The 19974-nt window shown below is 39.2% G+C and overlaps 1 protein-coding gene across 10 annotated transcripts in view; it reads left to right on the top strand.

The window, feature by feature from the left end:
• The window catches only part of LOC108232028 (rap1 GTPase-activating protein 1), a 69000-nt gene that overhangs the window by 7391 nt on the left and 41635 nt on the right, over window positions 1-19974 (top strand). For 4 of the 10 annotated variants that reach the window (XM_017409503.3, XM_017409507.3, XM_017409514.3 and 1 more), the window contains exons 1-2: window positions 4262-4401; window positions 19513-19548. In XM_017409503.3, the coding sequence (XP_017264992.1) occupies window positions 4358-4401; window positions 19513-19548 (80 nt within the window). In that variant the 5' untranslated portion in view covers window positions 4262-4357. Of the gene's footprint in view, window positions 1-4258; window positions 4402-19512; window positions 19549-19974 lie in introns of those variants that run through there. The other 6 variants (XM_037976958.1, XM_037976959.1, XR_005233494.1 and 3 more) reach the window with 5 other exon arrangements.

A 19974-nucleotide genomic window follows, 5' to 3' on the forward strand; every position in this document is an offset into this window, starting at 1 on the left:
CGAAAGCATTCACATATTACTTTCTTTCCCCTGTAGACAGGCACAGCCTTCATTTATCCAGTGGCAAATTTCCTGCCTCATAAAAGCAGAGCTGAGAATGAATAGATAGTTTTTTCTCTCAGTTCTGCCCACTCCTCCTTGTCGCTCATACGCTTTACACCAGCTCCTCTTCAGCATCTGTCCTGCTGCTTCTGCTGCTGCTACCCATCATCAGCCCAGACTGGAAATGAATTATTGAGTTTACGAGGCTGTATTCTCTCCATCACAGACTGCAAGAGGGAGGAGATAGCCTACATCTGTTTGTTAAACCTGTACTTACAGCAGCGCACATTAGTGATAGTTTATGGGGTTAAAATTACGACCATTTTAGATGTTTAACTTTAAATATTTGGATGATAAATGTTCCAGAAATATTGGACCATAAAACACTCAGATAGATGCTCTCGTGCAGGGGAGCTTACCATGAACCTGTTTTTACTGTGGCTGTGACGACTTGGCTATCAGGCTGGGGATCTCCATTTCTTTTGCCCTTGAGAGTTTTTCTGCCCGTCTACTTCCTTTCCCTGTAGGATAAAACCAGAGCCAGAACTGCCTGCAGCTCTGGGCCTTGTTCCTGAGGTGATGTGATTAAAGACTTGTGTCTGGGCTGCAGCCATTCAAATGCCTCAGGAACATCACAGCTGCTTTAGCTAATTGAATTGTCAGGAAAGCAGACTGAAGGTAGCACCAAGGCTGACATGCCGGCTCAACAAAGTGGCATTAAAGAAAGTCAGACTGGGGCGGTACCAAGAAGCAAAACAGTGTGGTTCGAACTGAGCTTACAGTTTGGTTTAACGTTTTCCATCAGGTTTGAGTCGATTTAAATTGGAAATCCATTTTTTCAAGAGACCTAGCCAAGAAGGCAGCAAACTATACAATATAATCCAATTTTTGATCCGTTCGTAGTTGGTCTCCTTGCATTCTTTAGGACTTCCTTGTAGATTTTAGCTAACAGAGGGTGTACTGCTGTACTTTGCTGCTTTTATCATGTTGTTTGTCCTGTTTCACTGTTTAATAAGGTACTGTTATGTTGCTACAGATTGTATGAAAGGTGGGTGTAGCATCTGTGAGGTCACCAACTTGTTTATGAACTAAATTTGGGACGCTTTAAGACTTCTAATTAAAGGATAAGTCACAATGATGCCATCCATTTGTTTGTTTTTGTGAATTGCTGTTCTAAAACCTTGACTTTGGTTGTTCCATGTTGGTGGTTTTGGAGCTGGTAGTGACCATATTTGAATGGGAAGGAAGATAAAACATAATGTATCTTTGACAGTAAATGTCTATCAAATTAGTAAATTACTTTTAGCATATTGAAGGATGATGTCAGTCTCTCCCTGTTATAATTTGGATGATTAAGGTGGAAGAAGGACCAAATGGCAGGCACACAGGAAGCGGCAGACAGGTCAATTATGAAAAACAAAATCAACTTTATGACAAAATCAACTGAACTGAAACAGACTGAACAAGTGACTGAAATAAAGGAAAGACAGACAGAGGAACATCTCTGATTGGACAGTGACTGAAAACCAGGATATATAAATACTGAGGTAAAATAATGACACACAGGGCAGGTGTACGGATTGACATATTAGGTCCAAATGAAAGGCAGAAACAAGAAGTTAACCTACAAGAGGAAAACTAACAGAAATAAAACAGGAAACATGGCTCAAGATAACAGAATCAAACAGCTAGAAGTCAGAGGAACAGAAAGCACAAACACTAGAAGATAACCTATCAAAACAACAAACAGATACCCAGATACGCTCCTTTAAAGGTGACGCCTTCTTGGATTGGGCATCTTTTGAAGCCAGCGTCAAACAGCCTCCACCTTTATTACAGCTAAATGCAGTTCTGCCCTTTTTTCATGTCCTATGTTGAGTTTTCATTTTGAAAAATACAGACTGTGTTAAAAAAAATCCATGAATACAATGTATTTAAAAGATTTAGCAAGATGTCTGTCACAGGCAATAATTCGATTTTTTATCATTTTTAGTTTTCTGACTAGAATTTCAACCTGAATAGCATGTATTATTAAAGTAATCTTGACTTACGTGACTGGAACTGTAGAAAAAGGTCTGACATAGGTTAAAATAACAAGAGAGTAGTTGGATATTATCTATTCAGACTGTGATCTGTAATAAAACCTGATTTTCTTTCTTTCTTTCTATCTATCTATCTATCTATCTATCTATCTATCTATCTATCTATCTATCTATCTATCTATCTATCTATCTATCTATCTATCTATCTATCTATCTATCTATCTATCCATCCATCCATCCATCCATCCATCCATCTATCTATCTATCTATAAAATGCTAAAATGTTTGGTTTCAAGTGTGATTCTTTAGCTCAATTCTTATGGTCACATGCGTCCCGCCCCCTAAAAATGGCGATGGCTGAATGTCAAAGTTAATGATTCAAAACTTCATTTCCCGAACCACTTGGTGAAATTACAGTGACTGTGCTCACTTTTCAGCTGCAATTTATGTTCTGCAAGAAGGCATTTTTGAAAATGTGCACAGCACAAGACATACCGTACGTTTTGTAAAACAATTATACTTTAAGTTCACAACATATTTCTAGCATTAGATGATAGTCAAGGCAGTAGTTATTTCTAAAATAAAAAGTAAAGAATTTGAAAAAAGACGGCATACAGATCAGTTTCATTCTGTAAAAATGTATTTAAACACTGGAGACAAATAATTATTAGTTATCCAACAGATTCACAGCAATAGTTGAAACATGCTGATGCATGACATGTGATAATTAACATGTACAGCTGTCAGATCAACACCAAACACAAAGCAAAAATGAATGTACATTTTAGCCTAAAGGAGAGAGAAATACTGATAACCAGTGTTTAAAATCAGTTTTAATCTTAGATCGATCTGAAGTGTCACCTAGGTTTTACTAAGAGAATCCAAAGAGAGACAGTAGCATCACTTCACTTTTGTTGGCTAAAAACAACCAACAGTGCTAATCCAATCAATGATTACAATCAGACCATCAATCAAGTCTCTGTGGGCCAACGGTCTGTCCTGTTCAATTACCAAAAGGTGGAGTACATCGCCAACAAAGCCAGCCAAGAAATACGATGTTTTTATTTTCTATTTTTCCTTTTGAGAGAGAAAAAGAGCTGATCTTATTGTAGAGGGATGATTTAATTGTCTATCAGCTTGATTGTGCAGGTTTTGTAAGCCCATTGATTAATTAAGTGCTCGTCTGTTCGGTTGCAGTTAATGTGATGAAGACATCATCGCTGGTCCTCTGGGAGATTAGGGTCTTGAGTTGGCGAGGTTTCACGATTTCGTGATTTAGGGTCGAACGAGGCAACCAAAACCGCGGCCTTTACCGCCGTGAAAGTCAACTGTCACTGTTAGAACAGGGGGCTGGTTTCACTCGACGCCGTGCAAATGCTGCGGAGGAGAGCTTTCTGTCAGACATCTGATGCTTGAGACTGCAGTCCCTCTTCATTCAATAACCCGAGGCAGCATTAATGTATGGTTGTCACCGCTGCCAGTTTATCAGACTCAGCAGCCAGCCAAGAGGAGAGCCTCTGTGCCCAGACACTCCATTTAATCAATGCAGCTTCGGTAAAAAGCAACGCAGAGAGATAACTCAGCGTTTACAACCGTGGTGGGAGGCAGATGAATGAGTAGATTAGTTACTCATGTCGTCACCTGCAGTACAGTAAGAAGGAGTGGTGCTGTTCGCCTCACGCGAAACTTTGTGATTGGGACACTTGTGAGGAATCAGTGGCTCCAGCTTGTTTGGCCAGCTGTCTTACAGTGTCAGAGAGGGGAGGAACTAGTGTTACTACTCACCAAAAAAACAAACTCCCACAGTGTCGAAAAGATATTTGCCTCTGGCAATTTTAGAACCTATTATTAAGTAACAAAGAACCGACTTATCTCACTTGTATGAGCGGTATGTTGTCTTAAAGTTAATAAAAGGTACTTGACACAGTGCTTTCTGTGATCTTGTAACAGAAAGCCTGTTTAGCAGGAAGACTGTCAGTCCTCTCCTGGTTCCCTGGGAGACTGGCATGGTCAGCGGCCCCCCTCCCCGTTGTCCTCCCCCATCCTCTTGCTGTTTCTTCCATGTTGGCTGGAGGAGGCGTGTGAGCCGGGAAAGAGGCAGGGCATGTCAGGCTCGGGGAGTGGAAGCGAGGCAGCAATCACGCACACACATACGCACTCGCACACACACGCAGACTGACACACACAAACACGCTCAGTCAGCGTAAGTGAAACAAGTGCTGGCTCTCCACACAGCAGTGAGTTGACTGGCTCACCGCTATCTATTAGCCGGCATGCCGCAGAGAAAGAGGAGTTTCACTTTTGGAGCCTATGGAGGGTAAGATTTAAAAATATCACCTTTATGACTGTGTGGTGTCTGTGTGTGTGTCTGTTTCTGGCAGCTGCTTTGATGACTCTGCAGAATCTGTGCCAGTATCTGTATGTCTGATGTTTGTGCGCTGGAATGCTATCATCATTCATCCCATCAGCTTGTCTCTGTTCTCTCGGATTTCTTACTTGTCATTTTTGTTCTTTCTCCTGATGAATCTCCTGGATCTGAGATCACAGCTGTTGTTGCCTAATAATCGGTTCTAAAGTAGTAAATTATTCACAGTACTGGTGATGGTTCAAAAGCAAAAAGAATAAGCAAATTTACAATGAAATGTGGCTCTATATTATCACTGTACAGAGAAACATTAGGCAGTAGTGTGGGTGCGTACATGTATTTTGTGTAATATACATAGATGGTCTGTTTATGCTTTTTCTTCATTCAGTATTTTTATTGTATAAGTAAAGAAATATGTAGCCTATTACTCAATTTCATTCTGGTGAGACAATTCACTTTTTCAGCATATTGCACAACAGAGTAAACAGATCATATAATAGTCAAACAGTGAACTCACGTCCCAGTAGAAAAGCATCTTGAAAGAGAAAGTGTTGTGTCTGTGTCTGTGTCAAAGACAGACTCAAAAACATCTTGAAATATAGGCGACTATTAATTAGCAGCTGGTGGAGACCGCCACAGCCAGGCAGAGGTGCTCGGTAATTTAAAGCTCTTTTCACACGTGCACTGCACCTCTGAAATTTTTATGAGCGTTTCGAGAGTGAGAATACAAATGTTCGAATATGGGCGTCCATACCAAAACAGACCGGACTCGTGGCAGACAAGAGTTCCAACATTTAGTCCAGAATTTAAACCCATGCGTAAATATGAGGAGTTCTACGAAACCACTTTCTGCTTGTGAGCTTGCAGCAGGATGGAGACCACTTCACGCTGTTTTCTGCTTGTCAGCATATATTGTTTGCCTTTTTTTTTCTTTTAATTGATATTCACTCATGAAGGATGCTTAAGATACGTTCAAGTGCATTTAGTATTGATGTGAACGCAGAAATCATTAGTTGGCAGCCCTGCACTTCATATTTAATGCGCTGTAAGAGAAATATTGCATTGTTCACAGCTTTTTGCTAACTGTCTTTGAGTCTGGCCTCTAGGTGGCACTCAAAAGAATGTCCACTCATTCTGCAGCTCAACAAATATGATATAAATGTAGAAAATTCAGGATTCACACTGAGAATGATTCATCTACTAACCATTGCTCAGTGATAACATAAATCTGAGTTTTTCACATTGTTATCCCATGCTAAATAGCTGCTTGTTCATTGCTAAATAAGTTGAGCAGTGAAATAAATCAGTACTTTTTTGTTTTAGATAGCATATTTCAAAAACCAGATGACTTCAATGCAAAAAAGGAAATCATTTCAGTGCAAATTGACTGAATCCTGTCAGAACCACACGGATGTTATACACGAGTTAGTTACAGAAGTCCACAAATCACATGTAGCTAAAGAGCATCTTAAAAGGATCGTTCAGCTCTTTTAAAATGGGGTTCTGTGGTAAGGTTACAAAGTGATACAGTTAGCTGCTACTGCTGCTATGTGTGCTTGCTAATCACCTTAGATTTCTATGTAAATAACCGTCTAATGCTCCACAAAGCGCCCTAGTGCCACAGCGGGTATGTGCAAAACAGAAAGCTATGTCAGTGTTTCTGAAAAGCTTCATTTTTTCAAATCCACACAAAGACAAGAAAAACAGTTTTTAAAAATCTGAAGTTTTCTCACCAAAAGTTTGATTTGTGTGTGGATGGAAGGCGCAAACAACAGAAACTCTTGACACCTGAAACGGTATATGACCGAGAGGTATTAAAGAACGAAACTGGTTTGTGGAGAAACTTTAGCCATGCTATGTTGTTTTTCTGTATTTTGATACGACACAAACATGGACATTTTCGCTACTTAGTGTGGCATAGGTATTTTAGTATTTTTATATGAACTGTGTAGACGAAAAAGAAAATATAATGGGGGGGGGGGGGTATTAATACAATTATTCAAACCATATTTGTGTAGACGGAGCTCAAGAATGCTCTTAGTGGGTACCTGAGTAGAGCACAAAAGATGTGACAAAAAGTAAACTTTGGAAGCTTCAGTGTTTTGTTAGTCTTACCATCAAAATGGTAAAAGAGACTTTGTCCTCGTCTGTAAGGATTCTAGTTTTTGTGCATGACTATTTTTACGCTGCAGTGTTGTAAAGTTTTAAAAGTTAGTAGAAAGCAGCAGACAGGTCAGCGGAAACAAAATATACAACAACATCAGTGGTTAAAAGAGAGCAAAATATAATATTTCACATTGTTAAATACATTACATGGCAGCCTTCTGTCTCTCATGTGTCTCCAGTTTCTACTTTTGCCCACTGATTTGTCCTAAAGAACATTTAGTTACATTTTCTTAATTTCCATTTTATACTTTTAATAAGTTAAACAAGCTAAAATTTACATAAAGATTTCTTTAGAGGACATACCCTGTATGTTGAAAGTTTATAGCAAAGAGTTCAAACCAGTTCTTTATTAATGAGAAGTTGGGACCATCGATGGTTGTTGGAATGAACCAAATCTGTGGTTTTTAGTGAAATTTTTGGGTGTTCTAGTCATTGATTTTATAGGATATGAACAGCAACAGGTGACATTTAGAATAGCTAATAAATGTGTTTTCAGAGTGTTTTTCAATTGTTTTTATGTATTATTTTTATAATTGAAGGAAATATATAGCAGCAGAAGTGTACTCGACATGAAATAAGTCATTGCCTCATGATGGAAATATGTTTTCAGCTGGGTTTCTTCCAGTCAGTATTTCCTTCCAATCCAATGTGTTGCACTGGAGGTTCAATCGGGTGTGTAGCTAAAAAACTAAGCACCCTCAGCAAACACAAAGATGGTGACAGGTCAGTCAGATGTACAGATACTGAGCTAAAGTTTGACGTGGTACGAGCTGAGAATCATCCCCAACACATACTCAGAGCGCTAACAAGTCTTGCACGATCTCGCAATATCGCATGAGATCGCACATAATGTCATTTTTTTGGTTTGACCAAAACAACTATAACTCCGTCCCTTCTCATCATAAGATGATCTTAGTTTGACACTACATCTGCAGTCTTTCAAGGACTGCAAGGCCTTTAATTTGTTGGTAATTGATTGAAGACAGTGAGTGGGTGGAGTGAATCTGCTTTGTATAAAAAGTAAACTGTTTTTCTTTTTTTTTTTGTTTAGCAGTGGCCTGGAAAGACATTACACTTGACATTTTGGTATGTCAGTCTGATAGATCCGTGAGTGATCTGCGACGCTCTTTGCCTCGTTTATTACATTGACATTCACTGAAAGGAACGCTGTCCTCTCTGAAAGTTGCTCAGTCTTTTTTGACACGGGAACCCTACTAATTTTGGAACAAAACATCAAAGAACAGTCGCTTACTTTAAGCTGTTTGCTTTTAGAGATGTTATAGCCTTTGTTGCTTTTATAGGCTTTTTTTTTTTTTAATTTAACCGAAAACTGTTCGTGGCTGCAGAAACCTTCCTTCAAGTTTGGCTTTAACATTGTCGCCGTGATTTTTCTTTCTTGTCTTTCGGTGAGCATCCCGTCTTATTGTGGGACTCACACATATCTGATTATCACATGACGCATACTGAATCTCTGCGTCTTTGTCTCATGGTGTTCCTCATAAAATCCCTAATCATGAGCTGTTAAACAAACTGAATGCTCTCCCAGCACCCTCGGTGAAACCGACCTTTAGGCATCCTGAAACAATGATGCTCTATGTTGTAATGTTCCATAGAAAAGCTGGGAGAATGCTCGTCAGTCCTGTTCACAATCAGCTGAGTGGAAAGATAGAGATTGTTTTGAAATCCGAGAAGGTTTCAGATGTAATTGCTTTTCTCTGGTCATTGAGTTTGAAAATGTCATTCTTTCAAGTAAACAAGACCACATATGGTGTTCTTCAGCGTGGCGAAGATTTAATTATATTTTTCTTTGTTGTCACACTTGGTGCTCAGTGAACAGAGGAAGGATTTTTATCTCCCGTTTGGATGACCTGGTGTCCGAGGCCACGTTGGACTGAGTTATGTAGCTCGGTCAAAAAGACGCCGGGAAGTTTCTTTTGTTTGACAGAGACAATCGTTTGCGTGATTAAAGGTGATTACTCAGTAAGGGAAGCCCACTCGAGAACAGGAGCACATTCAAGTACCCTTCTGGGTGCAGTGGTCAAACAAACAGCAGCTGCAGGGCAACCAGAGGGCTCTTCAGTGCCTATGGAGTAGCTCCACCTTGCATATTTACTCTGACTGTGACATTCATATTCATACAAACAACAGCAAGCCATCTGCAGAGAACAATAAAGGTAGCCCTGGTCATCTATCTGATGCTGACGCTGTCACTAATGTCCAGTTAATCTTTCCTCTGCGAGAAAAAAACAAACATATTGCTGCAGTCGAGTAAAATCTTTGTATTTTTCCTTTCTTTTTTTGCATAATGCAACTCTGCTGGTCACCGTTCACATCAGTCTGCGGTTCTATGGGTGAAAAACTAATGAAAAGTATAAAAAAAAAACTCATTCAACCTTGCAATTTTATTAGTATAAGGCAAGATGCTGTAAAAGAATTGTAGTCTTTCTTAAATCCAGGCCTGGTTTGATTAAGTACGGCTTTTTTTTCCCCTCGAGAATCAATACATCTACAAACAATATTGACTTTCAATTAGTCACCCTTAAAAATGTCCCCAGGTGTGAGGGAGAGTGTGAATGCTCGTCTGTCTTGTTTGTCTCCATGTGTCCCTGTGATGGACGTGTGACCTGTCCAGAGTGTCCCCCGCTTTTCACTGGAGAAAGACACCAGCTCCCATGTGACGCTGCATGGAAAAGCCTGTAAAGAAAACCAGTGGATGGATGGATGGATGGATGGATGGATGACAGACAAAATACAAACTCTGACTACACCAAGTTTTGTGTTCATTTCCTGAAAATTTGCACTTTTGGAGATACTAAGTTTCTTCTTGAACGTGACAATATGTTTATGTAATATATCATATTCAGAGGTCATAAGTGTACTTTTAAAGCTATTCACACTATGGACTGGACAAATGAGTTGTTATGAATGCTACAATTTAATACATCCATCCATTTTCTTTACCCACTTCTCCATTCTGGGTCTTGGGGAGCTGGTGCCTATCTCCAGGAGTCACTGTGTGAGAGGTGGGGGACACCCTGGACAGGTCGCAAGTCCATCACAGGGACACATGGAGACAGACAACCATTCACACTCACACCTAGGGACAATTTAAGAGTTACCAATGACCCTAACATGCATGTTTTTGGTCTGTGGGAGGAAACCGGAGTACCTGGAGTAAACCCACGTGAGTACAGGGAGAACATGTAAACTCCACCCAGAAAGGACCCATGTCAGGATGTGATCCGAAATTAAATATATTTAAATTTGATTAGATGTTTACAGTGTCATGCAGTTGCATTAAAACATCTCACAAGTGTGCTCGTACTTCATCAGCAACACCATCTAGATACAATGCAAGGCTGCATAATGTATTAAATTTATTGCACAATATCGATTTTGCAAAAAAACAATCAGACACAAACTCTATGCAAAAAGTACGAAATTGGCAAAATGGAGCCCCACTCCTCAAACTACCCACAGCTGGCGCATGGACAGTGCAATAATGACAGAACATGTCAGATGATCACAACTGATATCATCATCCCGATATTCAACACTAATATCTCAATTACACGCTTTCTTAATATTGTGCAGCTTTTATAGGAAGCAAACTTTAAAGTTTTAAGAAACACGTAAAGGTTCAAAAGGAAACTGGAACTTCATTTTTTGTCATGCTGTGCTGCTTTCTTTTTTTTCTTTTTGACCAAACTTATGTGAATCTAGGAATATAGTTTTCTATGAGTTTTATAAATCTTGCTGCTAAAGAGCAAGACGATGTGGCTCAACCCCCCCCCCCCCNCCCAAAAAACAAACAAACAAACAAAAAAAACTATTGTAATACTATTGTAATATGTACTTTTTCCCACATACTGTAGCTCACCGATAGTTCCAGCTCCTCTCACACCTGTTTCTCATCTGTAATCATCTCACCTGTATTTCATTCAGAACTTTTTTTTTATGTGGTGTCTTCCAACTGTTGTGTGATTGGTCAGAAATTTGAAGTAGGCGTGGTTAGTGCAAAAAAAAAAAACGCAGAAATGTTGCCATTCTCTCACTTCCGCTGGCCTGGAAGTTTGTACGCTCCTCAGGAGTTTCGCACTTGGGTTTCTGGTGAAGTACGACACATCCTGAACAGAATGAACTTTGTTCTTGTTCATGCCACATATAAACAAACAATTCAGCTTTAAGCTCTCACTGTTCAATAGAGAGAGATCACATCAAAGCATTATTTTTTTTACTTTTCATTTATTATAACATGCACAAGATGAAAATGGAAAACTCTCAGTCATTAAATAAAACTGCATTAGTATTTTCTTACAGAATAAAATAAAACTCATTACATACACGCAAACACACAACAGTTTCATGTGCTGTGATAAATATTGCAGCCATCATAGTTGTGGTACCAGTGTGTGTTTTTTCATACGCACTGTATCTGACTGTACTGTAGCTAAATGAGAACATTCAGTTTCTTTGTGCTCATTTATGTGGACTGAATGAGCCCATTGAGATCATCTTATTCAGCCCACACAGGGCTGAGACACAGTCCGACGTCTAGATTTGGTCACGCTCACTATTGTTTCACACCGTTTCTCTTGTCCTGGGTATTGTTTATGTGGAAAATGCTCTGTGATAGAGTTTGCGAATCCCTCTGAGTGATCTATTTTTGAATTTATCCAGACAGATAGTGAGAATATGCGTTAATGTAGGCGTCCATGTGAGAAAAAGTAGAGAATAAACTGAATGGAGTCACGTGATCAGTAGGTGGTACTCTCTTTTTCAAAAGCAGGAGGCATTTGTCTGCTGGGAGCTTCATCGTCATCCCCTCAAAAACAACCACAAACACACATGAAGCTGCAGTTTAACAAGCAGTTGTCCTAAATAAGCTGCACAATAAAAATACACCAAGTCACATTGTGTATTATCGATGTGCACTTTTATTTTTGTTTTCTTTTGTGGCTTTGTTGTTTTATGTGCACTTTTCTTTGTCATTTGTGAAGAACAACATAAATTTACACGTCAACCAAATTACATCTCTTTCAGTGCAATAAAGTCCCATAAAACAACAAGAACAAAAGAAAAAAATTACAAGTTCCTGACATGGCATGCTGTTAGTATCTATCTGTTGTAGAAAGTTTTTTTTAAATGACCCCAGTTTGGAGAAATAGAACTTAACTTTAACTAGACTGAGGAGCATTTCAGAGATATCAACTGATAGATATTATAATATTCCTGCAGGGAGTGCATCAAACTGCACTAGAATTGCTACAACTGGCTGCTGCTGCTATTTGCACTTTAAAACAGCCATAGCATTCTATGTAAATAATTGTGTAACATGAAACTGATGTTGATGTCATGAACCGCTATGGAATTTTTGCAATTGGAGATGTTTGCTTGTTAATCTGGTTGGAATTAAGGTCTTTTTTTCCAAACTGAGGTCCTTCAAAAAGCTGTATACAACAGGTAAGATATTAACTGTTCATAACCTTTTTATAGAACTTCACTTCAAGATCTGAACTATAATTTAAAAGGAATAGTTTAGTCATTTTGAAGAAATCAAACATTTGTCAATAGTATCGATAAACCTTGCAACATATCTGGTGAGAGCAGCTGTGTTGTATGGTTTGGAGACAGTGGGACAGACAAAAAGACAGGAGACAGAACAGGAAGTGGCAGAGCTGAAGATGTTGAGGTTCTCCTTGGGAGGGACAAGGATGGACAGGATTAGGAATGAGGACATCAGAGGTACAGCACAGGTTGAAGGACTGGGAGATAAAGTTAGAGACGGTTTGGACATGTGCAGAGGAGGGACAGTGGGTATATTGGTAGAAGGATGTTAGAGACGCAGCTGCCAGGAAAAAGACAAAGATGCAGTTAGAGAGGACATGGAGGGAGTGAGGACAGAGGACACAGAAGACAGAGTTAGATGGAGGAGGACGACTCGCTGTGGAGACCCCTGATAAAGGAAACAGCCGAAAGAAAAAGAAGATTTTTATAGATTATTATTACTATTGCAAGTTGCAGTTGTAACTCTATGCCTGGTGAGATAAGTGACCTTTTCACCTCAACTTTCTTTGCAAAGTTATTAAACTCGAGCTGTCAGAGAACCTCAGATATTTTACCTAATCTCTCTGCAAAATATCTTATTTTTAATCTTATCCTCAGTTTTTATTATAGCTAGCCTGTGTTGTTTCTATCTCAATTTGATCTGGTGATAAAGAAACTAGTTTAAAGTGTCACAAACACCTGAGAGGTGCTTTGTTTACCAATGAGATGCACTTGTAGTCCAAAGCCTTTTCAGATGATTTAGTTAGAGTTATGTTTGCGTGGATTATGCTAAATTTACAGTGTTTACAATATTTCAGTTTCAGAATATACTGCAAGAAAATGTTGTTGCAGCAGATTTGTGGCAGAATAACAAACACTTTTGCTTTAAGCTGGATTTTCTCTGGACTCCCTCCTCATCCTTGCCTGCTGACCTACTTGCTGTAAGCAGCGCTGCCGACTTGATGTATGTACTATAAGCCTCAGCTAATTTTTAAACTGAGGAAAATGTTTAAAGTTTTGCGGGGAAATCACAAGCTGCAGCTAAAGCCAGATTAAGTTGAATTAGCTCCTTGTCATGTGTCAGAGCCACTGACACAGTATTGAGTTTCCGAGACTCATCTTGAGCCTTCTTATTCCTCGCGGCTGTTTGTTTCCATGACGACCAGTTGCTGGTTGACACCTTGCAGAGAGCAAAGAGGAAACGTCAAAAACAATTCTGCAAATAATTAGTGACTACCTGATCATAGCTGTGATTCCTCTCCGTCGTGATGTCAGCTTTAAAAAGTGGAACGTAACGATTTATTTATTTATTAGATTAAAATGTAAAAAAATTGACCCTTTTTCACAAGTGCATTAAAAAAGACAAGTTTCTAATTGCTCCCTTTTATAATTTAGGTATTTAAGTTGCTGTCTTTTAGTTTTTCTTCTCCTGTGTGGCTCTGTCCAGGTTGGGTTGTTGGAAGTCTCCTTTTCATTGGGAAAACAAAACTGAATTTAAAGCCTAGCATTCCTCCAAGGAATGTTAGGCTAGGCATGCCAGAGATTTAAACTACACTCATCTTGTGCTGAGAAGGGATGGAGTTATAGGCATTTTGGTGAAACCTTGTGAGATGTGTTAGCTGTTGTTTTTCTTTCGGCCGCTCCTTCTGCAGGGGTTGCGGCAGCGAACAAACTTGCATGAAAGACTTGGCCCTCCCTGTCACAGCCTGGGCTCGAACCTGCGGCCTCGGGATGACGAGACCACAGCACTGACCACTGTGACCCCCTCTTATGAGATGTGTCGAGGCTTAAAGAACATCATAGGAACGACAACTAGCTACTACTACACTAAATTTTGACTCAGTATCTGTAAAACTGAGAATAGATGAGCGGCACAGGATGAGTTTCAGAAAATGTTTTTCTCGAAGATGCAGAAAGAAAAACAGGGCGTCCTCTCCTCAGAAATGTCTTACCGCTCTTTTAAGGGACCAAACATTTTTCCATTCAAGGTGGAGCACTGGTGCATCTGCTCACACGTGTCTGCTTTGCAATGTGACAAGATCATTGTTGGTAGATCTGGAACATCAAAACTTCCATCTCAGACTCTTTCTGTGTCACATGGAGGCCTCGGGTTATTGATAGTGAGTGAAATTCTGCTTGGAGGGAAATCAGGCGACAACATGCTATAATGACACCAGTCTGTGAACAAATAAAACCCCCTGCAGCCTGTTTCCTCTCAGTAACTCGGTTTTCTCAGAAGGAGGAAGCTTTAAACTTTCATGTATTTTTTTGGAGAATTTCTCATTGAAAAGAAGAAGTAACTTTTTTACTTTTGGTTCTAATGTTACCTCTTTGGGGATTTCTTGCGGTCCCTTTAATTTTTTTTTTTTTTTGGGGATTATTTGTAATCTTGTGCTCTTTGATTATCGTTTCTCTTTCTGTGACACCTCTTAACTTCTGAATGATTTCTTGTGCAGTAAAAACAGTTCAGACATTTAGGTTCACCCACACAGTGAACTGTAATAATTGGTGAGTCTGCCCTCGACGGCCATCAGATCAGATCAAAATTTAACTCCTGACCAACATCAACGGGGCAGCTGCGCTCCAGCAGGAAGCAGGATTGTTTGCCAATCTGAAGGTCAATAGTTCAAATTTTGGCTACCCTCAAGTCCACATGTCAAAATGTCTTTGGGTAAAATTCCCATTGTCATTTTGGAAGAAAGACTTCCAAAATGCTCTGTTTAAGACAAGTGTCTTTATAATAAAAGTCCTGTGTCGGCTGTATGACTACAGAAAAAACAAAATTCTGTCTACGTGAGTAAATGTGTCTCGTTTTAATGTAATATCTGCCATCTATAGTATAGATATAAATGACATTCAGCCCTCCAGGTCAGATAAAACACAATAATCTCTGTAATCAAATGTCACAAAACCTCCAGAAAAACAGACCTTCAGTGTACAAGATCAGAGCTCCACGGTGTTCCAAATATCAGTGTCAACATGTCATTTTATAGACCCAAACAAGTCTGTTTCTCACTGTCTTTAAAGGGAAAGAACACAGAATAACATGATAATAAACATAAAAAATAAACTCAGATATTCCCTTGAAAATAGCCCAATAATAATAATGAAAAGACAATACATAATTCAACATTCTGTTTTTCTGAGGAAGTTGAAAAATATTTTGTAAAAGAAATGAACAGATAATGGTTCTGATAGAACTTTAAAATCTCAGATGCCTAATCCTGAATTTGTTTTATATTTTGGGATAATTAACAACCGGTTCCATTTTCCCTCAGTTGACAGGGTTTTATTTCCTCTGCTTCTCTTCTTTTCTGAACACAGTGGATGGAAATTAACTCAGCAATAATCTGACAAGATAAAATAATCTAACAACAAAACACAGCCTAAGCTAACTCTTATCTGAATATTACTCAGTGCTAATTAACTGAATAATATGAAAACACTTTCTTTTTCATTTTTATGATTTATAGAGGCACCAAAATGCAAATAATTAGGGGTTAGGATCCACAGTATGTTTTTGTTCTTTGTGCATTTGAAAATAACCCTATCCCTAACACTAATTTGTGGTAGCATAGGAGATAGACTGTTCAATAACTACCTAATCCTAAATCCTAAACAGATGCTCTACCTTTATGATCCACTTTACGGGGCTCTAAAATCATAATACGAGCTTATTCCATGTTTAAATAAAAAAAAAAAAAGTAAAATGTATGATAATGGGTGGTTAGAGCTGTCGGCTCCCAGCAAGAAGGTTACAGGATCGCCTCCCGACCTGGGGCCTTCCTGGGTGGAGTTTACATGTTCTCCCTGCGCTCATGTGGGCTTACTCCAGGTACTCCAGCTCCTCCCACAGACGGAAAATATGCATGTTAGGTTCATTGGTAACTGTAAAATTGCCTCTAGGTGTGAGTGAGAGTGTGAATGGTTGTTTGTCTCGTTCGTCTCTGTGTCCTTGTGATGGACTTGCAACCTGTCCAGGGTGTCCCCTGCCTCTTGCACAGTGACTGCTGGAGATAGACACCAGCTCCCAGTGACCCTGAACAAAAACGCAGGTAAAGAAAATAGGTGAATGGCTGGATGAGTACAATGGAATACAGGAATTGAGCCACTCCAACTTGTTTTTGGCATTTTTTCTGTAATTTAAACCATGTTTGTAGGCTAAATGGTTGCAATGCAGCACACATAAATTAGTGTATGTATAGCCTCACAAAGCATCTGTTGCACTGCCTTGTTCTTTTTTTATTTTTGTATAAAACGAGTCAGTATTTTGTTCAGAATTGTTTGATCCTTTTCGGGGTGTTACCGTCTCATGCACACTAATCATGTCTGCAGACAGATGAGTAAGAGCTAAAAACTCTGTGGCTTCACTGCAAAACATGCAGAGTGGGAGCAGAGATCCAGCTTTTTAAAGGAATTTAGTGCAGTCACAGGCTTAGCATGTGTAAGGGAAGGAACATCCATCCATTCATCTATTTTTACCTCCAACAAGGAGGTTATGTCTTTTGGTAGTGTCGGTTTGTTTGTTTTGTTTGTCTGCCCATCAGTCCGTGTCTGTTTGCAAGTATTACTAAGGGGTCAAAATGATCCTGAAATAAAAACTTAACATTCCCTTTTTCCGTTCATATCTGTCAGCTATCACAAGAGACAAAACCACAGCCATTAATCACAAGCTTCATATATCCACAGTGCTGATTACTGTTAACTTTAAGATCTGGATCCCAACAAAACTCATGTTGTGTGTTTATAACTGGGATACTTTTCCATCATCATCATTATCTTCCTAATCTTTAGGAAAAACAAAACTCAAAATACTAAAAATGTCACCTCCTAAACATCAGGTATTTGTATCTTCTACACACACAGTGCCATCTACTGGCAGCACGTAGTCACTACATTTTTATCTGAAGCGTCGTCTCACGCTGCATGATCTGGTTGCCATTGTTTCTAGTGATTGCAGCCTAAATATGTTCATGCAGAGAAACATGAATGTCACAGTTTAATAATTCAGCAGCTTTTACAGCCTCCTTTAACAGCAAAAGCCTGAAGTAGTCATTGTCTGCATGATTCTATCAATCTCTCATGTCATAGTTGAAGAATTTTGGTCCACTCTTCTTTCCACCGTCGCTTTGGTTCATTGAGGTTTTGCAGAAATTTGTTTCCGCGCAGCTCTCTTAAGATCCCCCCGCAGTGTTTTAATCAGGCTGAGGTTTGGACTTTGACTGAACCATTGCAACACCCTGATTCTTTTCATTTTCACTAACTCTGTTGTAGATCAGCTGCTGTGTTTGGGATTGTTATCCTGTTGCATCATGACCCAGTTTGGTCCAAGCTTCAGCTGTCAGACAGATGGCTTCACATTTGACTCTTGAATCCTTTGGTCTACAGAAAAGTTTATGGTCAGCTTAATGACTGCAGGGTAGCCAGGTCCCAAACCATTAGGCCACCGTGCTGATAATTGGTATGAGGCATTTGTGTTGATATGCTGTGTTTGGTTTTCTCTAAACATTTCCGGTAATTATATCTACGTAGGTCTCATCTGTCCAAAGGACATTATTCCAGAAACCTTGATGCAACTTTGAAAACATAAGTGGTGCAGCCATCTTTTATTTTTCGAGAGACAAGGCTTTCTCCTGCAGCCCTTCAAAACAAGACAGCGGATCAGTCTTTTTCTAATTGTCCTGTCATGAACTTTAACCTTTAATTGCTAGCTGAGGCCCATGGAGTCTGAGAAAGTGGTCTTGTTATTTATTTACTTTATTTGGTCATTTCTCATTGCACAGTCTGACTTTGGGGTGAATATACTGGGACATCATCTCCTGGTAAGGATAAAAACTGACTTAATAGTTTTCCACTTGTGAATAATCTTTCTCTTTGTAGAATGATAAACTCCAAGTTGTTTGGAAAGGACCTTTATGAGATTGATGAGCAGCAGCAGTTGCTTTTCTAAGGTCACTGCTGTTGTCTTTCCGTTTGGCGTTGTGTTAAAACACACCGTTTGCTCCAGAGCTGCAAACTGACAAAAGCCCTGCTTCTACAGAGGCGCTTAATCAATACATCTGATCAGCAGCACCTGGCTGCTACTTTCCCTGTTTCATCCTTCTGACAAGGCAAGTGTTTTTCACGCAACCTTTCCATCTTGGTAGAAACTGCTGTGTTTTTGTACACTTGAGGTTAGATTTAAATAAATGTAGAATCTGGTGAAGACCAGATCCTTTTTATTATGTCCTGATATGTAAAACTCTAAACGAGGGTGAAATGTCTTTTTGCCATGACTGTATGACTCACAATACAAACATTTTGAGCCTAATTTTGCTACTTAATTTTGTTAACAAATGAGAGAATTAGGAATTGTGCCGGGAACAAGATGCACAAGTGACAAAACTATAGCAGAACGTTTAAAAAAAGGTGACATGACCGGTTTAAAAACCATTGTCATATCTAAATCCATGCTTTTACTCACACAGAGAGGCCATTTTTATTGGAAACAGCCTTCTTTAAGATGATGCTAAAACACATTTTGTTTTAAAAAACAAGAATGGAGGAAAAAAAAATGCTTCAAACAAAAATTAAACTTTATTAAATCCAGGGTAGACTCTCAGATGTGGATATGTTTTAAGTGGGGACTTTAAGGAGGACACCGATTCACCTGACCTGATTTTCTGAGGCAGATCATTGCAGAGGTCTTAATTTCAAATGTTCTGTTCCCTTCAGGAACAGACTGAGACATTTACCTGAGCGGTTCGCTTCTAAGAAGAGACAGAAATGGGACAGAGGCCGCGAAGGGCCAGAGAAGCAATCAGTAAGATGAGAGTTAGAGTCTGATTCGGGAGCAGATGATTTTCTTGACTGACAGTGAGTAATGACATAACAAGGATCCAAACCAGGATAAGATTCATTTTGTTTCCAAAAGAAATCAGGCTCATAATCATTCTTTCATCCTTGGAAATGCTGCTTCAACAGATGGCAGGAGTTATTTCAGGGCAATCCAGCTTCCTGCGTAACCGCCCTCTCTCGTTTCACTGGGCTTTTTGCAAAACGGAAAGGGTGTCCAACGATCCCCTCTGCACTATTACTTGTTTCTAAATCAAGCTTTCAAGCAAATGCGAGTAAAGGAAACTACTTCTGAATGTAGAGTTCATTTAAATTCAAGCAACTATCATGCTGCTGATGGGTTCTAGTTATCAATAAGTTGGATTCAAGATCAGTTTTGTAAGCAAATTTTTCAAAGAATCCATTCAAATAAGTAGATTCAGTCAAAATGAGTTATTTTTAGAGAGATTCACATGAAGAAAAGACAAAGTAACAGCTGTAAAAGTATAATAGTTTATGTTTTGTGCTATTTTTCAGAGTGGACAAGACATTCTCCAAGGCCAGAGGCATTTGGTGAGTATTTCCCTTTATGTTCTTGTCAATATATTGGTTATTTTTAGTCCTTGTAGTGCTGGTCTTCAACAACTACTGAGGACCTGCTCACGATATGGTCAGGAGTATGACATTATGTTTAATGCACTGAAAAGTAACATTATGATTATAAAATTGAAGGCGGATCAGAAGTTGGTACTTCCTGTTTTCACCTTAACTGGTGTTGTTCTTAAAGTGTGCACTGCTGTTAAATATCTGGGACATGATATAACTGGTGATCTGGCTGATGACGTGGACATATGTAGACAACGACGCCTAATGTATGCTCAAGCCAACATGCTTGTACGCAAGTTTAGGATGTGTTCTGTCTCGGTAAAAGTGGCTCTTTTTAAAACATACTGCAAATCAGTGACCTGTATTTGTGATTATTGCCTTTTATTTTTTTTA

This window comes from Kryptolebias marmoratus, linkage group LG8, assembly GCF_001649575.2.
Source record: "Kryptolebias marmoratus isolate JLee-2015 linkage group LG8, ASM164957v2, whole genome shotgun sequence".
Classification (NCBI taxonomy): Eukaryota; Metazoa; Chordata; class Actinopteri; order Cyprinodontiformes; family Rivulidae; genus Kryptolebias; species Kryptolebias marmoratus.